The sequence below is a fragment of the Dermacentor andersoni genome, chromosome 1 (assembly GCF_023375885.2).
Source record: "Dermacentor andersoni chromosome 1, qqDerAnde1_hic_scaffold, whole genome shotgun sequence".
NCBI lineage: Eukaryota > Metazoa > Arthropoda > Arachnida > Ixodida > Ixodidae > Dermacentor > Dermacentor andersoni.
In genome coordinates, this window is record NC_092814.1 from 208,029,606 (window position 1) to 208,048,803 (window position 19,198).

The 19,198-nt window shown below is 47.0% G+C and overlaps 1 protein-coding gene across 2 annotated transcripts in view; it reads right to left on the bottom strand.

Annotated features, from left to right (window-relative positions):
- Positions 1-19,198, bottom strand: part of tyn (trynity) — a 94,433-nt gene that overhangs the window by 19,125 nt on the left and 56,110 nt on the right. For both annotated transcript variants that reach the window (XM_055062997.1, XM_055062998.2), the window contains 3 exons: positions 17,873-17,985; positions 10,315-10,549; positions 6,409-6,543 (listed from right to left, as the gene is read on the bottom strand). In XM_055062997.1, the coding sequence (XP_054918972.1) occupies positions 6,409-6,543; positions 10,315-10,549; positions 17,873-17,985 (483 nt within the window). The remainder of the gene's footprint in view (positions 1-6,408; positions 6,544-10,314; positions 10,550-17,872; positions 17,986-19,198) is intronic.

The window sequence follows — 19,198 nt, forward strand, 5'->3', positions numbered from 1 at the left end:
TTTTGTGTCTTTTTGTAGCAGTGATGTGTGAGATCATGGTCCCAGGATCCGGTCCAAGAAGAAAGGGCTTCCGTCTAGCTCGTTTAGAGCGGTGCAAAAGGCAAGCCTTTCATTTTCAGAAAACAGGAACTAGCACAAATGATATTCTACAGTTTCTTCACAGCCACGTACAGTCTTCACATTCGGCGTTATCGGTCATTCCAGTCAATATTGAGTATGCATTTGTGAATACAACGCTCAGGCGTAATCGACCCCATACTTCCTTCACTTCGACGAAGACAAGGCAACAAGCGCAGTTCCATAGAAAGGTCGAGTGAATTCAGCCTATGGGGACTAAACTCAGGTGTGTGTCACTTACGCAATGTTAAATTATGCGCTTACTTGCTTAGGTGGTGGGCTGCTTCAGTCTTGGATAAATGTATGGAGACCAGGTTTGTTCCTTCATGTGCTTTTCTAGCAACTTCGCTGGTGAGTTGGTTGGCGGAGATAGTGAAATGACATGGCTACCACAGAAATACGAGGTTTTGTCCTTTCGCGATCATGTGGTCGTACATTTCTCGCATCTCCGGCACGAGTTGTTCACAGGACCCGCGACAAATAACTCACAAATGACACGGTAGGGACGCCTTTGAATCGCAGAATATTGCCCACCAATTAGTCGATTTGTGGTTGCTATAGCAGATAGTGCCTTGGTGGGCAATAAGCTCCGAACATGCCGATGCTGTGACGTAAGAAATCCTGCAGTTAATGCTGATGGATCTTAGCGGGATAACCACTGCGCCGGTAGAATCGGTCTCAGTAGAAGAACCATCCGTGTATATGTGGACTCTGTCAAAGTATAAAGCATGCAAATAATCCTGAGTTGCTTGCCTCTAGGCAAAGATATGCACGTTTGCCTTCTTTCGTATCCCTGGGATGGAAAGGTACACTTCAGGTCGTTCTTGTTGACACCGCAACGCTGACGATGGACGTGCTTAGGGCGTGAAGCCCGAAGGAAGGGAGTCACGATGAGTGCTGGCAACGGTGAATAATGACGCCTGTAGTCGCCGTTCTGGCCAGACAAGCAAGAGGTTTCGATTACATCCGTAAAATATGTCAAATATGCGCCCTCAGCGTATCGGTGGTAATGTAAGTCATGATCAAATGGCCTCGATCCATTATAACAGTTCCGGCTGTAGAAGTGCTCCGCGGAAGGCTGAGGAAAACACGGAGTGCCTGTGCTTGCATGCTCTAAAGCGCTCAGAGGTCTGACTTGCAGATTTTGGAGAGCACGGAAGAACTATAGCGCAAAAATTCAATTAAAAGCGCTCAACATAGCAGTAGCATGGAGCCCGCTGATGGTGTCCATGTTTTACCAGCGATGAACTTGAAGACTGCAGGGGACAATAGATATGAGTTTATTCTCAAGTGCGCTACATGAGGACTCCAGGAGAAGTATCGGTCAACAATAACACCTAAAAGCTGATAAGTACTCTTGTAGGAGTTAGGCTGGCCATTCATACATACAGAATAACAAGTTGTCACTTTTCGCATGAAAGTGACTAACGCGCATATTTTCATCGAGAGCGTTATAGTCTTGCTTGCGAAGATAGCCAGATGTCTGCGTTGCTGTCTCCTATAGCGTTGCACGAATCTGCAGGTGCGTCACTGCCGAATCCCCGACGCAGATGTCATCGGCGTATATCGAGACACTGACTGTTTCCGGTAGCGATTCGTCCAGCCCGAGATACGCGAGGCTGAAAAGAATATGGCTTAAAACACTGACTTAAGGGGCGCCACGATATGTGTAGTGGTCGGTGGTCGGGCCACCTTTAGTAAGCACAAACAAGTGTCTTCGTGTAAAGTAGCTTCGGATGCATCGAAATGCTCGTCTTCCCAGTTCAACTGTAGTAAGCACGCCTAGAATGGCTTCATGGGAAATGTTGTCCTAGCCGCCTTCACGTCGAAGAAAATCGCCACTGACAGTCGCTACCCAGATTTTTTGCTGGTCTATAGAGGACACTAGATCGATGGCGTTGTCATTCGATGAACTGGGTAACTTCGCTGTATTGTCCGAGGTACCAATCTAGACGCATGGGGATCATTGGTTCCATGATTTATACAGCTGTCGAGTGCTATAAGTCGATATGATTGCCAGTTGCAGCGGTGACATTCCTTGTTTTAGCAGCGGAACTAAGCGGCTGCGTTTTCATTCCTGAGGAACCACGCCGACTTGCCATCACCTACTAGAAATGTTTTGAAGTTGCTGTCGTGCTTCTTGTCCTCGCAGGGCAGTCTATGTTATCCCAGAAATTGTAAGTGTCACTGTGACACAAGAGTTGTAGAAGTGATTAACAGTGGTCGAACAAACAATGTCGCCGAAACCAACGTTTCGACAAGGGGGCTTGTCTTCGTCAGGGGTGACTATATAGAAGCCTTAATTATAATCATATATGTGAAGTACTTCTCTATGCCATACACCTTTCACCACCATTCTTCCATCGACAAGCATCATAGATTGCATTTGCCTTCGTGACACAGACAGTTAACGGCTACAGGCAGTTCAATTTCGTCTACGATTTAATTTCGACCACCTGGGGCTGTTCTAACATGCACCCAAAGCCAAGAGCAATTTATCACTCTGCTGGGGTCGAAATGAGGCCGCAGCTCATTTTGGGCGAACAGACAACTGTTTTAATGGGCCACAAAGGCGCTGGTGCGTTTATGCCTGTATGATCGCCTGTGAGTGATTCAGTGGTGTATACGCTCGTCTGCGTAACAGTGGAGATTGCGACCTTCTTTCTTCCGTCTCCTCTTTCAATCCCCTTTCCCGCTTCCCCAGTGGAGGGTAAGCTACCGCGCTCAGCCTGGTTAACCTCCCTGCCTTTCCCTTATGACCTCTCTCTCTCTCTCTCTCTCTCTTGTATACCATAAACGTTTAAAGCCTGGGACACGGTCTTCTTTCCTCTTCTTGCTCTTGATAAGGGCGAGCACAATGATATTCCTTCTATGATCACTTCCGCTATCTTCCTAAAAAAAATAGGGAACCTTCCTTCTTCCAAGCCACTTAAAAAACTACTCTAAACGCGCTGGGAGATTTCTGTGACCTTCGGTTCCGGGGGGAAAGAAATTGGCCGCCCCTGCCCGATTGGTCACGGTCGTATATTACGATTCGAGCCACGCGGTGTATCGGCTCTAGGAATACCTTTGAGGCATCAGTTGCTCGGGTTCATAACTTCACCTCCCTGTACTCTAAGAAGTCTGGACGCATTCTAAATAAAAAAAAAATTTAAAGAAATCTAAAAAATTAAAGAGCGGAGGAGCGAGATGTGGGAAGGAACTAGGTACACTCGAGCGTTTGAAGTGTAGGAGGATCCAGGCGGAAGACTAGCACTCAGCGGCGCCGAACAATGGACGTTAGGGTCGGCGGGTTTCACCTTTCTCCGGCGGGGGGCGACCATACAACTCGCGCCTCGAGAATGGCGAGCAGCGTCTCGGATGCGCGGCGGTTTCCTGGACCTTCTCTGGAAGCGGCCGCGCCGCGCCACTGCCCTCCAATGCGATGTCGGTCAAGCGCGTAAACGTCTGGCCTTTGTCGACTGCTTCCGTATGCAGCCGCTCTCGTTCCGAGCGCTGTGATGGATGGTCGGCCGGCGTTCGCAGAGGTTTGCTACGCAACCGGCCGCCCCGCTACGCTGGCGCGCACACACAGTCGGGCGGCGCATTGTCCGCGGCGCCGGGCGCTGGACAGCGACAAAGCAATCGAACGGTACTCTTTCTTTCGCCGACCGTGCGCTCGGGGCCGCCGCTGGCTACTGTTCCGGTCGGCGCGCTTTGCTGATCGGGGCACGGCGTCCCCGGTGGCCCCTGCTCGCGATGCGGCGGCACGCGAAGTCTCCCAGAGAAGGTCCGACGTGTACGCGGGCGCGTTTCCTGCCAGATCCTGCGGCTTGCCGGACGCGAGCCGACCGACGTGATTACGCATAATCAAGACGGAACACTCCCTATGCGGTGGCTCGACTGCCTCTACACGTGCGTTCGTGCTGCCGAGAACAGCAGCGGTTTTGTTGAGTCTCTATGTACGACGCGAAGCGGTTGTACCTGGCCTGGCTGCAGCGTCTTCCGTCGTGTGTTGCTGTCCTGAGAGTGGAGTGATTTCAACCGCCGCGGTGGCTTAGTGGCTACGGTGTTGTGTTAAATGTCCCCTCGTGGTAAAAATTAATCCGGACTCCCCCACTACAACGTGCCTCATAGTCAAATCATGGTTTCGGCACGTAAAACAGTTCAATTCAAATTCAAGGCTGTGATTTCAGCATTATGTCAGGAGGACCCGTTTCAAGTTTATCTACGTTTGAATATGCACACAACTGTAGACTTTTGTAACAGCGGTACCGCATACGTGAATCACAAAAGTGGACTAGATGCAACGAAGTGCTTTCTGTGATAGAATGAACTGAGTAAGATTACTGTTGTAATGCGACGAATACGTCAGGATCACCCTTGACTCGCGATCATTTACTTTTTGTGTTTGCATATATCTTTGCAAATATTCGTATAGTTGCAATGAAAGCGAAAGGTTATTTTATGGATGAAAAGAAGTTAAATAGCCTTGGTCACGAATTTTCTTGACATTTGTGATCTAGAAAAGAAATTCAAGCTTCGTAGTTATCACGAAAAAATGAAGGATTGTAAAATTTTAACCGGCAAAGTGCGCAACTTGCATTGTGCGACAACTTGAAGAGGACGATGCCGTAGCCCGTCGTCCATTTCGTTCAAAACTTCCTTAAATGAAGTTCACTGTGCCCTCCAATCATGTATACTACGTCATGTGCTTTAATACCACCAGAATGGCATAAAATTAGTGAGTGATGAAATTAATGAGTGATATGGTATTTTTACATATATTTACTTTTTACAACATCGGCAAAGCTTGTATTCTTGCAGAAGATGACTGCTAATAAATATTCAGGAATAACTGTCAGTCTATCTAACATCAAATGCACCATAAGCCATATTTTTACACATAGCTGAATAAACTCTGTACGCGGTTTGTTTTGTTTTCGACTTCATAACAATTTCCCCCTTATTTCCACTTTTGTCAGATGCCAACTTCTTTATCAGCTGATCTAAATTCAGAAGGGCCACAAGAAGTTCGGAAAGCTACTGAGAGGACAGAGGCAGCCGTGTGTAGACTCGGTGCGAACCTTCATATGTGCGCGAAACTGTGCTCTCTCTCTCTCTTTCCGTCTCCCCTCTCTCGTATCCCCAGAGTAGGGTAGCAAACCGGACGCTCGTCTGGTTGACCTCCCTGCCTTTCCTCTCTTATATTTACCTCCCTCTCTCTCTCTTTTCATTCAACACATGTTGTGTACCTTCTTGGTGAAATGTGAGAAAAAAGGGGAGAAGTTTGGGTACAAGTAGGGCCAGCTATCCCAAAATCATTAGGCATGAAAAACAACAGCATCAACAACGACAACAGCAATATTACTCAAAACACAAAGCACTGTCAAGAGTCTATTACAAAATGTCAGAACACTAACAGAGCAAATCGGAATCCACGTGTTCTTCGCTACAACGTCCGACGCCTCTCTCTCCAAACAACTTTATATCACCTGGGCTCCGCACCATTTTTTGAGTAAAGAAACACTGGGACCGTGGCCACATTCTTCGCTGGGGCAAGACGCCATTCATGCAGCTAGTAGTGCAGTTCTTGAAGTGCACCGGCCTGAGTGACCGTATAGACTCCCCCCTATGAATCCAGCCGCGTGCATGCAGTGCTCACTCTCTCACTCTTTTTCTCTTTCCATTTCTCCTTTCTCTTATCCCAAGTGTAGGGCAGCAAACCGGAGGCTCGTCTGGTTGACCTCCCTGCCTTAGCTTTCCTTGCTTTTGATCTTTTTCTCTCACTTCAAATCAACCACGCAATCTACTTTTTCATCCCACTCGAAGCAAACAACAATGTAAGCGTCCTAAATGCGTATGTTATTAGAAGGGAGTACCCTCTCGTTTTTAATTGAAATTTGCTGAACGTCAGCCGATATTTTTAAATATGTGTTCTTGAAAATTCTGTCCATTGAGTTACGCTGGTGCACTGCGGTGAAGTTCAAGAGATGGCCGCAGGGGCAATGTCCAATATTCCTGGACATGACACAAGGAACTGCACTCGTCGTGCGCAAAACTGATAACACACATGATTATCGCGCGTAGTAAGACGGCACTATCCTACCCATGCTCTTAAGGAGAATTTACATTTATTCTTCTCCAGCCAAACTTTGATTGAGCTGTAAAACCGACCGCTGCTACGCGGTCGAAGAGAGCGCCTCGTGTTTGTGCAGGCCCGGCGTTCTTTACACCAGCCTCTTAAGCACGACTACGGACAAGGTCGTCCAAAGGGAGCCGCCTAATTGCGGGACGAAGACACAGGCTCACCGTCGTAGCACACCCCGTACGCGTCGCACGAAGGGTCAGGCGAGTCGGCGAAGACGGGCGACTTGGTGGACGTCCTCGTTTCGCTTGGCGGACTCTTGAGCGTGCCCGGCTTGGCCGTGTACTGCCTCGTGCTGTCTGCGAGCGACACGCGAAGGGGAGACATGCATCGCGTCAGCCAACGCGCATGCGGCGGCGCCAGGCTGCACGCACATAAAGCAGCAGCCGCGGTGGCGGCCACTTGACCAGCACGTGAACGGGGTAGCAGTGCCCTGCCGCCACCGCCGCTTGTTCTAGTACGCCGGCCGGGTCAGCACCGACCTTACACGCAGCGATTGTCCCCGCCCGGGGACGCCTAGCACGCTTGAATGCGCCATAAAGGCCCTTTGACGGGCGTTCATTCTTTTGCTTTTCTTTGCGTTATTTGTGTGCACTTCACCCACATGTGACGAGGCTTCGGCGAACCACTGGGATTAGTCTGACTGGTAGCCTCCGCGCGACAGTAATGATACAGTTATGTTGGCATCAATTACTAGGCAAGAGAGTAATCGTGACAGAAATTGTCACGGCCAGTCTTCCGCTGGGCCAGCGAACACCTCTGGCTATTAGGCATGTCATAATGGTGAGCTCATAATTTGTTCTAACCACCTTATGGGGCCATTTCCTTTTAACGCTAACGAGAGCTTCTTGCATTCACGATATTCTTTTATTTATTTGGTTTTTTTACCGCCCTCACATTGCGACTACCGTATAGAAAGTCAACTTCACAAAACCAAATACAATATTGCAACAACATGACTAACTCAGACCCTTGCCTTTCCAGCGTCGCAATGTCCAATATGCTCACTATATGAGTCGAAGTTGATGAAGTTAATGTATGTATCATGAAACAACGTTCCATATAGTACTTGCGTTGTATGGCACGTTATTGTCTCTGTGTGTTTTCGGTAACGTCTCTCTTAATAAAGGCAACCCTGGAGCGCAACATTTAATTCGCAAAGAATGCGCGAACAGCCGTACTTTGAATCAACACATCGCGCAAAGAGCACTTTGCTAAAAAAGCTGTATAGGGAAGAAGCAACACTTTATTTCTGTCACGCGTGTTACGTTGACTTCACGTGCTGCTGCAGTTGGCGAAGAGAGCCGACACATCGTCTCAGCAATTTCAGGGCAACGACGACAGGCACAGCGAGCACCCGCGGTCACGTAAGGCATGCTTTAAACATTGTTTGCGGTCAAGTTTCTCTACAACACCTGCACTAAAGTCACAAAGCTGCGTTCGTGCAATAGTAATGCGATCATAGTAATGCGCCATTGCGAGGATCCAGAGTGGCAAGTGGACAAGTCGGATTATTTATGTGATGTCCTGTCGTCCTTCTTAATCGCATCAGCGCCCAACGATTAACTGCTCGTGCTCCGTAGGACTAGGTGTGAGCAGCAAGTACTAAACGTACAGACACGTGGCTTCACTCAAGGAGAGAGCAGCCCAGCCATTCTCTTCCTAATGCATTTGATTGCAGTGTGCCGCGTTTTGAGGTGCTCCAGCTACAAACTCGAGCTTCACGTCCGGCATAGCAAAGAAAAGATGGCAAGAAACGAAGGAGAAAACGAGACTGTGCACTATGGACGTTCTTTTCGTTTTATTTATTGATTTATTTGCTCTCTATTCGTTCGGAAAGGCCACATGTTGTGAGCAGAGGCATGTGAGCTCTTGGCGTTGCAAGCAAAGCTTTTATAAGGGTATCCTACCCAAGACCATCCATAAATATATATTATTACTGGCGTCCTCTCAAGGCTAACGTCTATACCACCGGCTTGTTCTTGCATGACATCCTCTATGCGGAATTTATAAACAAATCAACAACGGCTCTGTACTTCTGGAACAAAGTCAAGTTCCTGAGGCAAGCTGCACAAAAGCTTAGGAATTATTTTTTCATTTTTCTAATGTATTTCTGTTTTCTCTAGTTCTAGCTTCCATAAAGTTCCATACTAAGCTATTTAAGAGGCAGCTTCAGCTAGGGCGCTCCTATCTAAATACATGTAAAAGGAGAACTCGTTTTTCTCGGCAACCACTGCACCAAATTTGACGAGGTTTGTTGCATTTAAATAAGAAACTGAAAATCTAGTGACTGTTTGTTTCAAATTTTTTTATCTCAGCTCGAAAATTCTCAGAACACGAATCTATCAAGTTTAAAACTCTCTAACTCAGCAAGGAAAAACGATATCATAATTCTCTCAATTGCACTGATAGTAAATCTAAAGCGCACAAAAGTGATATGTTACACATGAATCTAAAAAAAATCAATAATATGGAAATACAGCTTTTGCAGAACCCTTGTAAAGAACGTTAGAAAAGCATGTAGGATATAAATTGATATATCAAATTTGTTCGATTTAAACGGTCTAATAGATGCCGTTTACGGAACCATGATACCTGTTTTTGATGCAGAGCTATTAGTTCGTAAACATCGTGCTTCTATTTTTTTTCGTACTTTCAAATCTTTGAAAATTCTTCTTATAAAATTCAGGCATTAGTCGAAATTCCGCTTCCAGCAGTCACTAGAATTTAAATTTCTCTCTCGAATGCAATAAATTTCATTAAAATCAGTCCAGGGGATATCTCAGAAAAGCGTTTTGCATGTATTTGAATAGGTCGCGTCGGAGTTGGGCCCGAGCTAAAGCTTCCTCTTCAGGCTGAAGTTTAAGGTCACAGATAATATGCGGTACACGCGATCCTTAAGCCAATAGCAACCGTGTCATCTAGAGCCCTAAAGACTAATAGCATCCTCGAGTAGTCATTTCAGAGCACGCTTGGAGCGCTCCAAAGATTGCGTAGCACAGCATTCAAGCGGTATTTTGCTGAGTCACGATGTTCCAGTGCTCAAGTACAATTTGTTTGTTTGTTTGTTTGTTCGTTTGCTTGTTTGTTTGTTTGTTTGTTTGTTTGTTTGTATTGGAACAAAGTTTAAATTAGCTGATGTGTTACGTGACCTGAAAGAATCAGCCGAAGAGAAACTTCCGACCGAGCCGCGGCGAACACGAGGCGGCCCTATCTGTCGTTGAGGGGGCCACGCTCAAACAACAGCAACGTGGAAATTATTTGCAACGCTTTTTCAGCCTCGTGTTCGACGGTGTCCGCGAGTCCATGTCACGCTGTGCGATATCCATGCTGCACGATTTCTCGGCCGAATATGAGCTTGTTGTATGCGGTTACTGATTGCATGCGGTTACCGGTTACCGGTACCATGGCGCGTTACGATTGCAAAAAATGGCGTCGATAGCGCGTGCCTATAAGATGTACGCATCTGCGCCGTGCTGACGCTGTGACATTTGTACAGTCCCGTTTATTTGACCATTGCAGAACCGCAAGATTTGGTCCAATTATCCGAAAGGACAACTTAACAAATGACAGCAAAATGAACAAATTCTTTCTTTTTTTCGCTTGAAGTACTCTGTCATGACATTTGGTTTCTTGCTATGGAAGCGTGGCGCAACCAGCGTGAAGCGAAGAGCGCCGACATGTTTAAACACTGGCGCAGCGTGACTCGACACAATACAAGCGTGAACGGATTGCATCGCTGGCGGAAGGAGCTTCGGCCACTAAAAGATAAAAATTAATGTGTACAAACGACCTTCACGCCTAGGGAAGTAGTAGCATCGTGTGCTGAATTTATCGTGTTTCCAAGCTTACAGTAACCGGTGCGCGCTTGAGGAGGCGCCACCATTGCGAGTCTGTAGGGATCAAGTTAACCGAAGCGGCATGATTTCGAGTTAGAATTAAACGAGTCTTTGTTCGACAACAATGTACGGTTGCTTGCTGGGACCTTTCAGTGTTCGAATTAAGCGAAAAGCCGAATTAGGGGGAGTCGACTCATGGTGCAGCAGCGTGCACCATAGCGGGACACTCACTGGTGCAGCGTGACTCCAAGTAGATGCCCTTGGTCTCGCCAGTGTCCAGCAGCGGCAACGGTGGGCTGGAGCCCGCGAACGTGGCCGACCCGTCGGGCAGCATGAGATGGTCGACGTGGAAAACGGAGCACGAGCCCTGCATGGCGCCGTCCTGGCTCGGCTTGTACAGCACCGAGCGGCACACGAAGTCGTTGTCCACCGTGCAGGCGCGCAGGCACTCCGACTTGCTGTTCACCTGTGCGACACCAGTCATTGGAACGCGTGTGTTGCCGGCGAAGACGCGCAAGGTCTTATAGCACTCACGCCCGGACTGAACATAAATACTTTTGGCGGAGCTATGTGGTCATTGGGGCTGATAAATTTTTCAGGTGGCATTGCAAACATTTTACGCCATTCGATAAACCCAGTACTGGTAAAACCAGCGTCGCCAGACAGCTTATGTATGTATATGATATGACAGGTTACACTGCTTTCTTGGCAATATACAGGGATGTCCATATATATAAAGAAAAAAAAAGAAAGACGACTTATTATTCTACGTGAACAAGACCAAGGAATTCTTGTTCAGAAACCACCAGTAGTTTTTAGCCCCTGATATCCTATTAGCTAAATAAAGGTAACTGGCTAGCTTTTTAATTGCTGTTCTAATTGTCATGAGGTTAATTAAATAGCTGTAGCAGATCGGTCAAAATAAGATTTTTCCGGCAATGTACACAACAGCAAAATGCTGCCGTCAATGTGCATTCCTTTTGTGTGTGTGCATTCAGCGGCGAATATACATCTTCCAGTACACATCGGGTGCGTATTTTTCTTGCGAAGAGAGATAGCCAGAAAGCCCGCGAAATTCCAAGGGCACCATGTGACAACGCGCCTTCGTGCACGGGATAACAGCGATATCAAGCAGTCTCACGGTGGGAAAGCAAGCTGTTCATTTTAGGCTCACCGCTCAGGGCAGCGCGCTTTCTTGATGTTGGCACGCAGTAATCTCCGGGAACTGTTGGCGCATCGCGGAAAGAGCAAACATGCTGTTATTGTCGCCTCTCAACCTCATTAATAGAATAATGAGAAATGTATTATATTCTAAAGTTTTACATGCCAAAAACCATTATTTGATTATGAGGCATGCCGTAGTGAAGGATACCGAATTAATTTTGACGGGGCTCTTAAGGTGTACTCTATGCACGGTACACGCGGGCGTTCTTGCATTTCACCCCCATCGAAATACGGCCGCTGCGGCCGGGATTCGATCCCGCGCCCTCCGGCTTATTAGCGCAACGCCATAGCCACTGCGCCACCCCAGCGGGTATCCAACTAACAGATGAACCTCTCCCCCATGGATTTTAGCTAAGTAGGCCTAAGCGCTGCAAGAACCTCTGCGTATCTTGAGAGAGCCGAAAAGTGAAGTTCGCGTGAGAGATGTATTAGCTCTTCGGATGGTGCACAGACAGAAAGTAAGAGATGAAATACAGAGGGGTAATCCAGAGGAATTATGTGGTTAGGTACTCTGCACTGGGGGTAAGATAAGATGTTTAAAATAAAGATAAGGATAAAAGAAACGAAGAAAACGTTACGTTCAGACAAAAACGATTAATGCTCATTCTGACAATGGTCATCCTGACAACGCTCATACTGACAGCGGTCACAGCATTTGACGCAGTCCAGATGTTGAAAAAAAACGCACCAGTGTTTTTAGGGTAACTCAAGCTCACGTCGCCTGGGACCAGGATTTGAGGATTTTACTATCCAAAGTAAGAGGGCAGTTGTCAAGTCTGACGAAAGTGGCGCAAAGCGTTGTTCTTTGTGGACTGAAGATCATTCGGAGCTGGAAGGAAATAATAACAGCAATGCTTTCCCACTTCCAGTGAACGAATTGTATTGGCGACAGCCTTTCGGTAATTTGATTTCTGCTCATGGAAAAAAAATTATCTGCCGACGCGAATTATACGAAAGGTTGTGCATCATGCACTGCTTCTTTTTTGAGAGCCGCCACGCTGGCGCGGTGACTATATCATTTTGCTGCTGAGCACGAGGTCGTGGGCTCGGTTGTCGGCCACGGCGGCAGCATTTCCATGGAGGTGTAATGCATAAACGCTCGCGTACGTAAACTTAGCTGCACGTTAAAGAACGCCAGGTAGCCAAACTAATATGGAGCCTTCCAATGCGGTGTCTCTCATAGCTCCAGTATTGCTTTGAGACATTAAACCCCATATAATCGATCAATCAGTCGGTATTCAGACCACTCTTGAATGCATGTGAAATGGAAATGAAGGCTACCACTACAATAGTAGGAGTGATAAGACGTTTTATTCAAACAGTCAGTTGAGAACGTGGTGATTGAATAAATTTCCTTGCAAGAGCAGCCGGTGTAGTGCTCCCCGGGACGCACTAGGCAGGGTCCCAAATACGCCACCAACCGTGCATAACAGAGCCGCCACATTAGTGTCATGCACGCTTTCGGAGGCTCAGGCAGACAGACAAAAGGAAAGAAAGAAAGAAAGAAAGAAAGAAAGAAAGAAAGAAAGAAAGAAAGAAAGAAAGAAGGAAAATGTCCCGGCACTTCATATCATTGCCTTCTACATTCTGAGATTTACTTCAAAGCTGTGTTATCGAGGTGCTGCTGCCCACATAACATGTTATTGCCAGTTACAAACAGAAAAATAACAACGACGTAAATGGGACCCCTTTGAGTTCGGCAGTTATTGGCCTCTCTGCGCGATGAATAGAACAGAATTTCTGCATTCACATTAACTTACAGAACATGGAGCAATGATAAGCACGTTTGCAACAATTTAAAGTGCACAAACGAGCGTCGCTAGGCGCTCAGCTTGCCTCAGTGTCGACATTAAGGACTCGAATTCACAGCTCTAAGTGCCAAAGTAGAGCTCTTCTATGCTCGACAGTTCAGTTCTGACCTCTATAATTTGGTTGCGCTCCATCTTAACATGAGAAAGCAATTGTCATTGTAGCGGACATCAGCGATAACAGATGAGAAAGTTGGCAACCAAAAACCTGGCTCTGATTAGCCGTACGTTACAGTTCCTTGTTTTGTTCGACCTCTTTCTCCCTTTCTTTTTTATTTAGAGGTATTGTGGTGTCTGTTTCAAAGAACCCAGCACTGTTTTTCTGCGTCGGCAATAATTTGCTCTGGGCGAAGACCATTCCCACGTCTTTAAGCAAGGGATAAAGGTCCACGTTTAGATCGTTATCCTACTGCTCGGTACAACGTCGTACATGACAATGCTCGGATTCGGGCAGCTAGCAGCGGCTTTTGCCGTTGTTCTCACCGACAGTACACCTGTCTAGACACGCGGATTGCTTCGTTCAAGAAAAGCCCGAAGGATCGATCCACGTTTTATCTCGGGAGAAGAAAGTGCCGCCGTTCGCGAGAGTGCGAAGCGACGGAACCCGCCACGCGGGTGAGTGGGAGTTGCAGCGATTACAACGTGAGGCGGGGACGGCGCCGCGCTGGGGAAGAGGCTGCTTCTTGACACGCTCAACTGGCGTCGAAGCGGTGGGACGGCGGCCACCGAATAGCTCGGAGTGTTCGCGCGCTGCCCACGGGCCGTGCACCGTTATTTCCCGCTCTCTCTCGACCTAAACGCCTTCCGGCTGGTGTTGATCGGTTGCGCCGGACGCGGCTGCCCCCAGCCGTCTTTTGTGCGTGGTACTCCGCCGCCGAAAGAGGTGTGCGGTGAACTGAAGCGGTGTGAAACGCCGCGTCAGTGGCTAAAAAAGAAGCGTTCTTGTCCAGCCGCCCCTGACGGTCAAGATCGTCCGTTGTCCCTCTCCGAGGCGTCCGATACGGAAGCACGCGTGCCCGCTCGCTCGGTTAAGCTCGCACTCGCGTTCTGCGATGCGCGGACACGGCGCCGATGAGTCACCGTCGGACAACACTGGGCTGTGATGCGAGCTGTGTTCGCGGGCTTCCTTTATTTGCAGCGCAGAGCATTATCTATCTATCTATCTATCTATCTATATATCTATCTATCTATCTATCTATCTATCTATCTATCTATCTATCTATCTATCTATCTATCTATCTATCTATCGATCGATCTGTCTACCCCCGTGTTTAGTGCTGCCTTCGTTTCTCTATAATGTTCTCTACAAGTTCACAAGTATTCGTCTATTTGTACTGCATGAGGCATTGCAGTGCGTGTCCTTCCACGGTCTACAGGCAGGACTTTGAGCGGCTGCAATCGGGCTATTAATCCGCTTGAGCAGCACTGTATGAACCACAAGGGGGATAATCATCACTAATGTAGCATGTTCAGGGTTAAGGCTGAAAAAAATATATTGCGAGAATATTCGGCAATAAATTTTGCCTGCTGTTTTATTATTATTGTTGTTGTTTCTTTCTTTACTTAAACGCATTGGTCTATGGAATCAAGATGGTGAAAAAACAATTAATCTCATCCACTGTTTTTGGAATATAAATGATGGCGCCGAAAAAGAATGTTGCTTTCGAAGCAAGTTTCCGGCCACAACGCTGAGTAGTGTGGGTAAAAAAAAAACAGAATTAAGAAATTATTACACCTATGGTGAAATATAATGAAAGGAGGTGCGATCCCCTATTCAATTAACGCCAGAATAGGAAAAGTGCCGGTAACGTGAGAAGATCGTTGCGTTTTTGGTAGCAGGCCTTTGACGATATACGCTCAAGTGCTCCAGAAGCACAACATGGCATTAGAAAGGTATGTTGATAGAAGCCGTCACAAAGTTGAATGACTTCAGCTGATGAAACTGTTATGTCCCGATTCCGTATCCTACATGCAGAACACTCCCTGGTTAAGGGCCTGCGAAGCCTCGCTATGTACGACCGCCTAGCTGCAGCTAAGCTGTAGTGCATGCCACCCTGTATTTTAGGGCTCGTGTTGAAGGTGTTCGAGTTGGAATGTACAGAAGCATGTGCCCGATTGAAAATATGTCAGCCTAATAAAAGTTACTGTTACCATTCTTACCTTTCTTGTCCTTGATATTTGCTTTTATAGCTTTCAAAGATTCTAAAAACTACAAGCCAGAATTTCAGATAATTGAGATGTCAAAGATAACTAAAGTTTATTAAGCACCGAAGTTTCGAATATAAGTAAACCCCGAAAAGCGTTTGCCCGATTCCACCAAAAATAAACACTGAGAAAGCCAGACCCCTATCGGATATAAGATAGTGACACATCACTGAAGCACATGGCGCAAAATTCCCGTCCCAATGCTTCTGCGAAGCTTTTGCGGGAATTGTGCTCGGTCTAGAGGAATATGTCACTCATGTCACTTATTAATTTCATTCTACTGCGCCATACCGCACCAACTCGATGTAGTGTTCCCGTCGAGTCGAAGCACACAAGGCATAATGGTATAACAAGTGTCGTTTCCTGCTTATCGTCCAGCCGCATTCAAAAGTGAGGCACGTTGCCATTTGCAACCGCCGCTCTGTTCAATTTATTTTGTTTTGCTACGATGCTATAAGGTTTTTCGGTCTCTGTCGCCTCGAGCTTGCAGAGCTTACACCTTTGCTAACCCAGGCGGTGGCTGCTACTTCTGTTAAGCTTGCGCATCGCCCTCACACACGCGGCTTTCACCAATCTTTTAGCGAGTCGAACCCGTTTCTAGTGTTCTCGCTCATCTACGCCTGATACCAGCTGCCGGAGCTACCCACTCCACCCACTCGGGAATGAATCTTTTCAAAAGAAAAATTAGGTGCGCGCTGCAATATTTCAGGCTGGACTGCAGCAGGTACTGCTTCAGCCGCGTGTATATAGCAGGTACATATCTTGCCTTAACTTCTGACAGGTATCGTGTATAGTTTAGGTATAGGTGCAGCTTACCCAAGCCATAACCTGTTTTTCCGTTCAAACCTTCCTCTCAACAAGTGCAATGAAGCGTTATAGTCAACTCGCTATAGCATCATGATATTGATACACATTTAACACAAGTACCAGAACATCGTTACATAGGTTTACGCGCGAGAAAAACAAATAAATACGTTTGTGGTTGAGGACCTTACTTTAACCTGAATAATGAGGTCAAGGTGAAGTCACTGGCGCCAGGTGAACGCCGAATTCAAGTCGTCATATAGAAAGGTTGAATAATTTCTCTCTATTTTTGTGTATTCTCATTAAAACAATTTCAGGAGGAAAAACACGATCATTGGGTACGTACAGCTCAGAAATTATGAAACAGGATCGAGCAATATCTAGGAGGACATCCATGTTCAAAACAAGTAGAAGTGAAAGTAGACGCCACGAGTGGCCTGTCACCTCTTTGCTTTGTTCACCAAAACCGATGGCAGACAACCTACACGTTTGCCAGTCGTGGATAATGAAATAATTATGTCCGGCCTTGAGAACGCGCACCTTACTCTTTAGCGATATTCTATTGCTATATTTGTTTAGTCAAAAAAAAAACAGTGCGTGGAATATTGGCACGTCGCAAAAAAAAGCAAAACAGAAAACGAAGCTTCCGCAGAACTCATCTCACGCTGATTGTCGGCGTTAATGCGATTAGCATTCAAGCAGTGTAGTGACGCAGCGTATTACCACCGCCAAGACGCGTCACGTGTGGGCCGTGCACTGCAACCGGGCTCCTCTCTCGCGCTTCCCTCTGTGGACATGCTGCGTCGTCTGGCTGCGGGCGTGCGAAGTACTCCGCTGAGATTGCACCGGTGGCGTGCCAGAGCTTGCTACCGCTAAGAATTGATACCGTTAGGCCGGCTGGCATTCGGGGCGCATCGCTAGAGCGTCGGATCGAAAATCCCCTTTCCCCAGTGCAGGGTAGCCTACCGGGCTCAGCCTGGTTAACCTCCCTGCCTTTCCCTTATGACCTTCCTCTCTCTCCCTCTCTCTGTCGAGAGCGTCGGGCTGCCGTGTGACGCGGGTTCGAATGCGTCCAGCACAGAAGAAATAATTTTTTTTTTATTGAAGAGAGGCGTAAAGAGGGTATAGATAGATAGATTGACGCAAGGTGGCTGAAGTAGGCTAAAAATGGCAATCGCCATTAATACACGTAAATTTATTTCAATCGGAGCAGAAGAAGGGTGCCGGCGTCGGCAATAAACGGTGCGTCTTCTTTCTTTCCCTTTCTTTTAGGGGGGTAAGGCACACTGGGTCGCTTGAAACGCACAGTACACAGCGTTCGACACATATCGTCATGACCGCGTGCTAACAGCGCTGCTCTTCTTTGTCCAAAATTATCGACGCTATGTGAAACCCACGTAACGAGGCCCTGCAAACTCCTATTCTCCCTCTGCTGCGTCTCACAGCTTTATTATATATCGTCTTCCCCATGAGGTCACAATACGCTGTGTAGAAAAAAAAAACAAGCACGGTGACTCATGACTGGCACCGACTAGCAACCGCTGCACATGCTGTACATTGACTGAATTAGTGTGTAGGTAATATTCTTGTCGAAATAGAGAGCGGAGGTAGATGGGTTGGTGCCGAAATATCCAGGACAGCGAAATCGAGAAGTGCTGCACAACTCTTTTAGCGCTAAACGTGGTATTATCGGGCACCGATAGCCTATCCTATTTGAAGTTCGAAATCGCTAGCACGAGGCTACTCACCAGTAGTTCTTTATCCGGATAGAAGTTGAGATCCACATAGTGCGTCACCACGTCTTGCGACACTCCTACTTGAGCGAAGTCGTACGTCCTCATCCCCGAACAGACGGCACTCGCTGTTTCAGGCAAGACGCAAAAGAGGACACAGTACATCAGGTGAAAAGCTACGCTAGCCACCCTATCCAGAAGCTGGCATTTAATTTCGTCGAAGTGTGCAAGTAAGAGGGCTGCCTAAGAGAACACAAAAAAAAAGAAAGAGCTGTAGGCTAGGATACTCGATCGACTAGTCATGCCTGGTAATATAGTGCATACGAGAGCATCCTTAGCGTATACTTAGATTTGATTATCTCAACCAGCTGAAAGCAAACCGCGAACATCGAAACTGACCTAAAGAAAGCTTCACTTTTGCATTAGTAAGATCGTGATGAGGCCTAGTAGGTTCATATTCAGCGCTTTTCTGTGGTATTTGTTTCTTCATGTTCTTGCTTTATTCGCTCTGTTCAACCTCAGTTCTTCACTTTTGTAACAAGAGGATGAAGGAGAATATGATCCAGATATAGGCAGTGTTGATATACTAAACAAAAAGAAAATGATACACGCCCTCTTGCCCATCCCATCACAAGCAAAACAATTGGGATGTGGAAGAAAAAGTCCGCAACTATTTACGTACACGCGTTCGCGCTTTGACGTCGCTCGTGGTGACACGTGACTTTGAGAATTATTCAAGCCAACATCTGTTATTTGCGTAATATGTTTCTAGAATAGGCGAATTAAAGCTTAGAGAAATATTAAAACACACAAACCGAATGTCTGCATGTTTTTGTTTTACTTCGCACCGCAGCAAGAAAGATGTACTTCCGTTTCGTCTGCTTGTTCCCACGTCGTGCAGTCGTGCGCGCAGACACCGAAACTAAGTCATTTTCTAACGTTTTCCAGCGCGGGATCATGCTCTGTGATCCGCTTGTGTTTGCCTCAGTATTCGTGTAGCACAGACTTATACCGCTAGTCAGGTGTCCTCGTGCACAGCGCGCGAAATCATGTGCTGCGCGAAACGAGACAATCGCAACAGCCCGCACGCGACGCCGTCAGCGGAAGTGAGCCGCGCCACAAAAAAAAAAAAAAGTGAGAAGAAAAAAAAATGAAGGCGGGGCCCGTGATGTAATGCTAATGCGTCATGTGATCCTCGAGTTCCGATATTGAAGAACGCAGGGAAGGAATTTTGCTTGCGGAGACTAGACGGGACAAGAGCAGAGAGCGTCTATATTTGCGGTGAATCTCGCCTCCTTAAATCATGGGTTCGCGACTCTGAAATATTTCTATCTCGGCTAT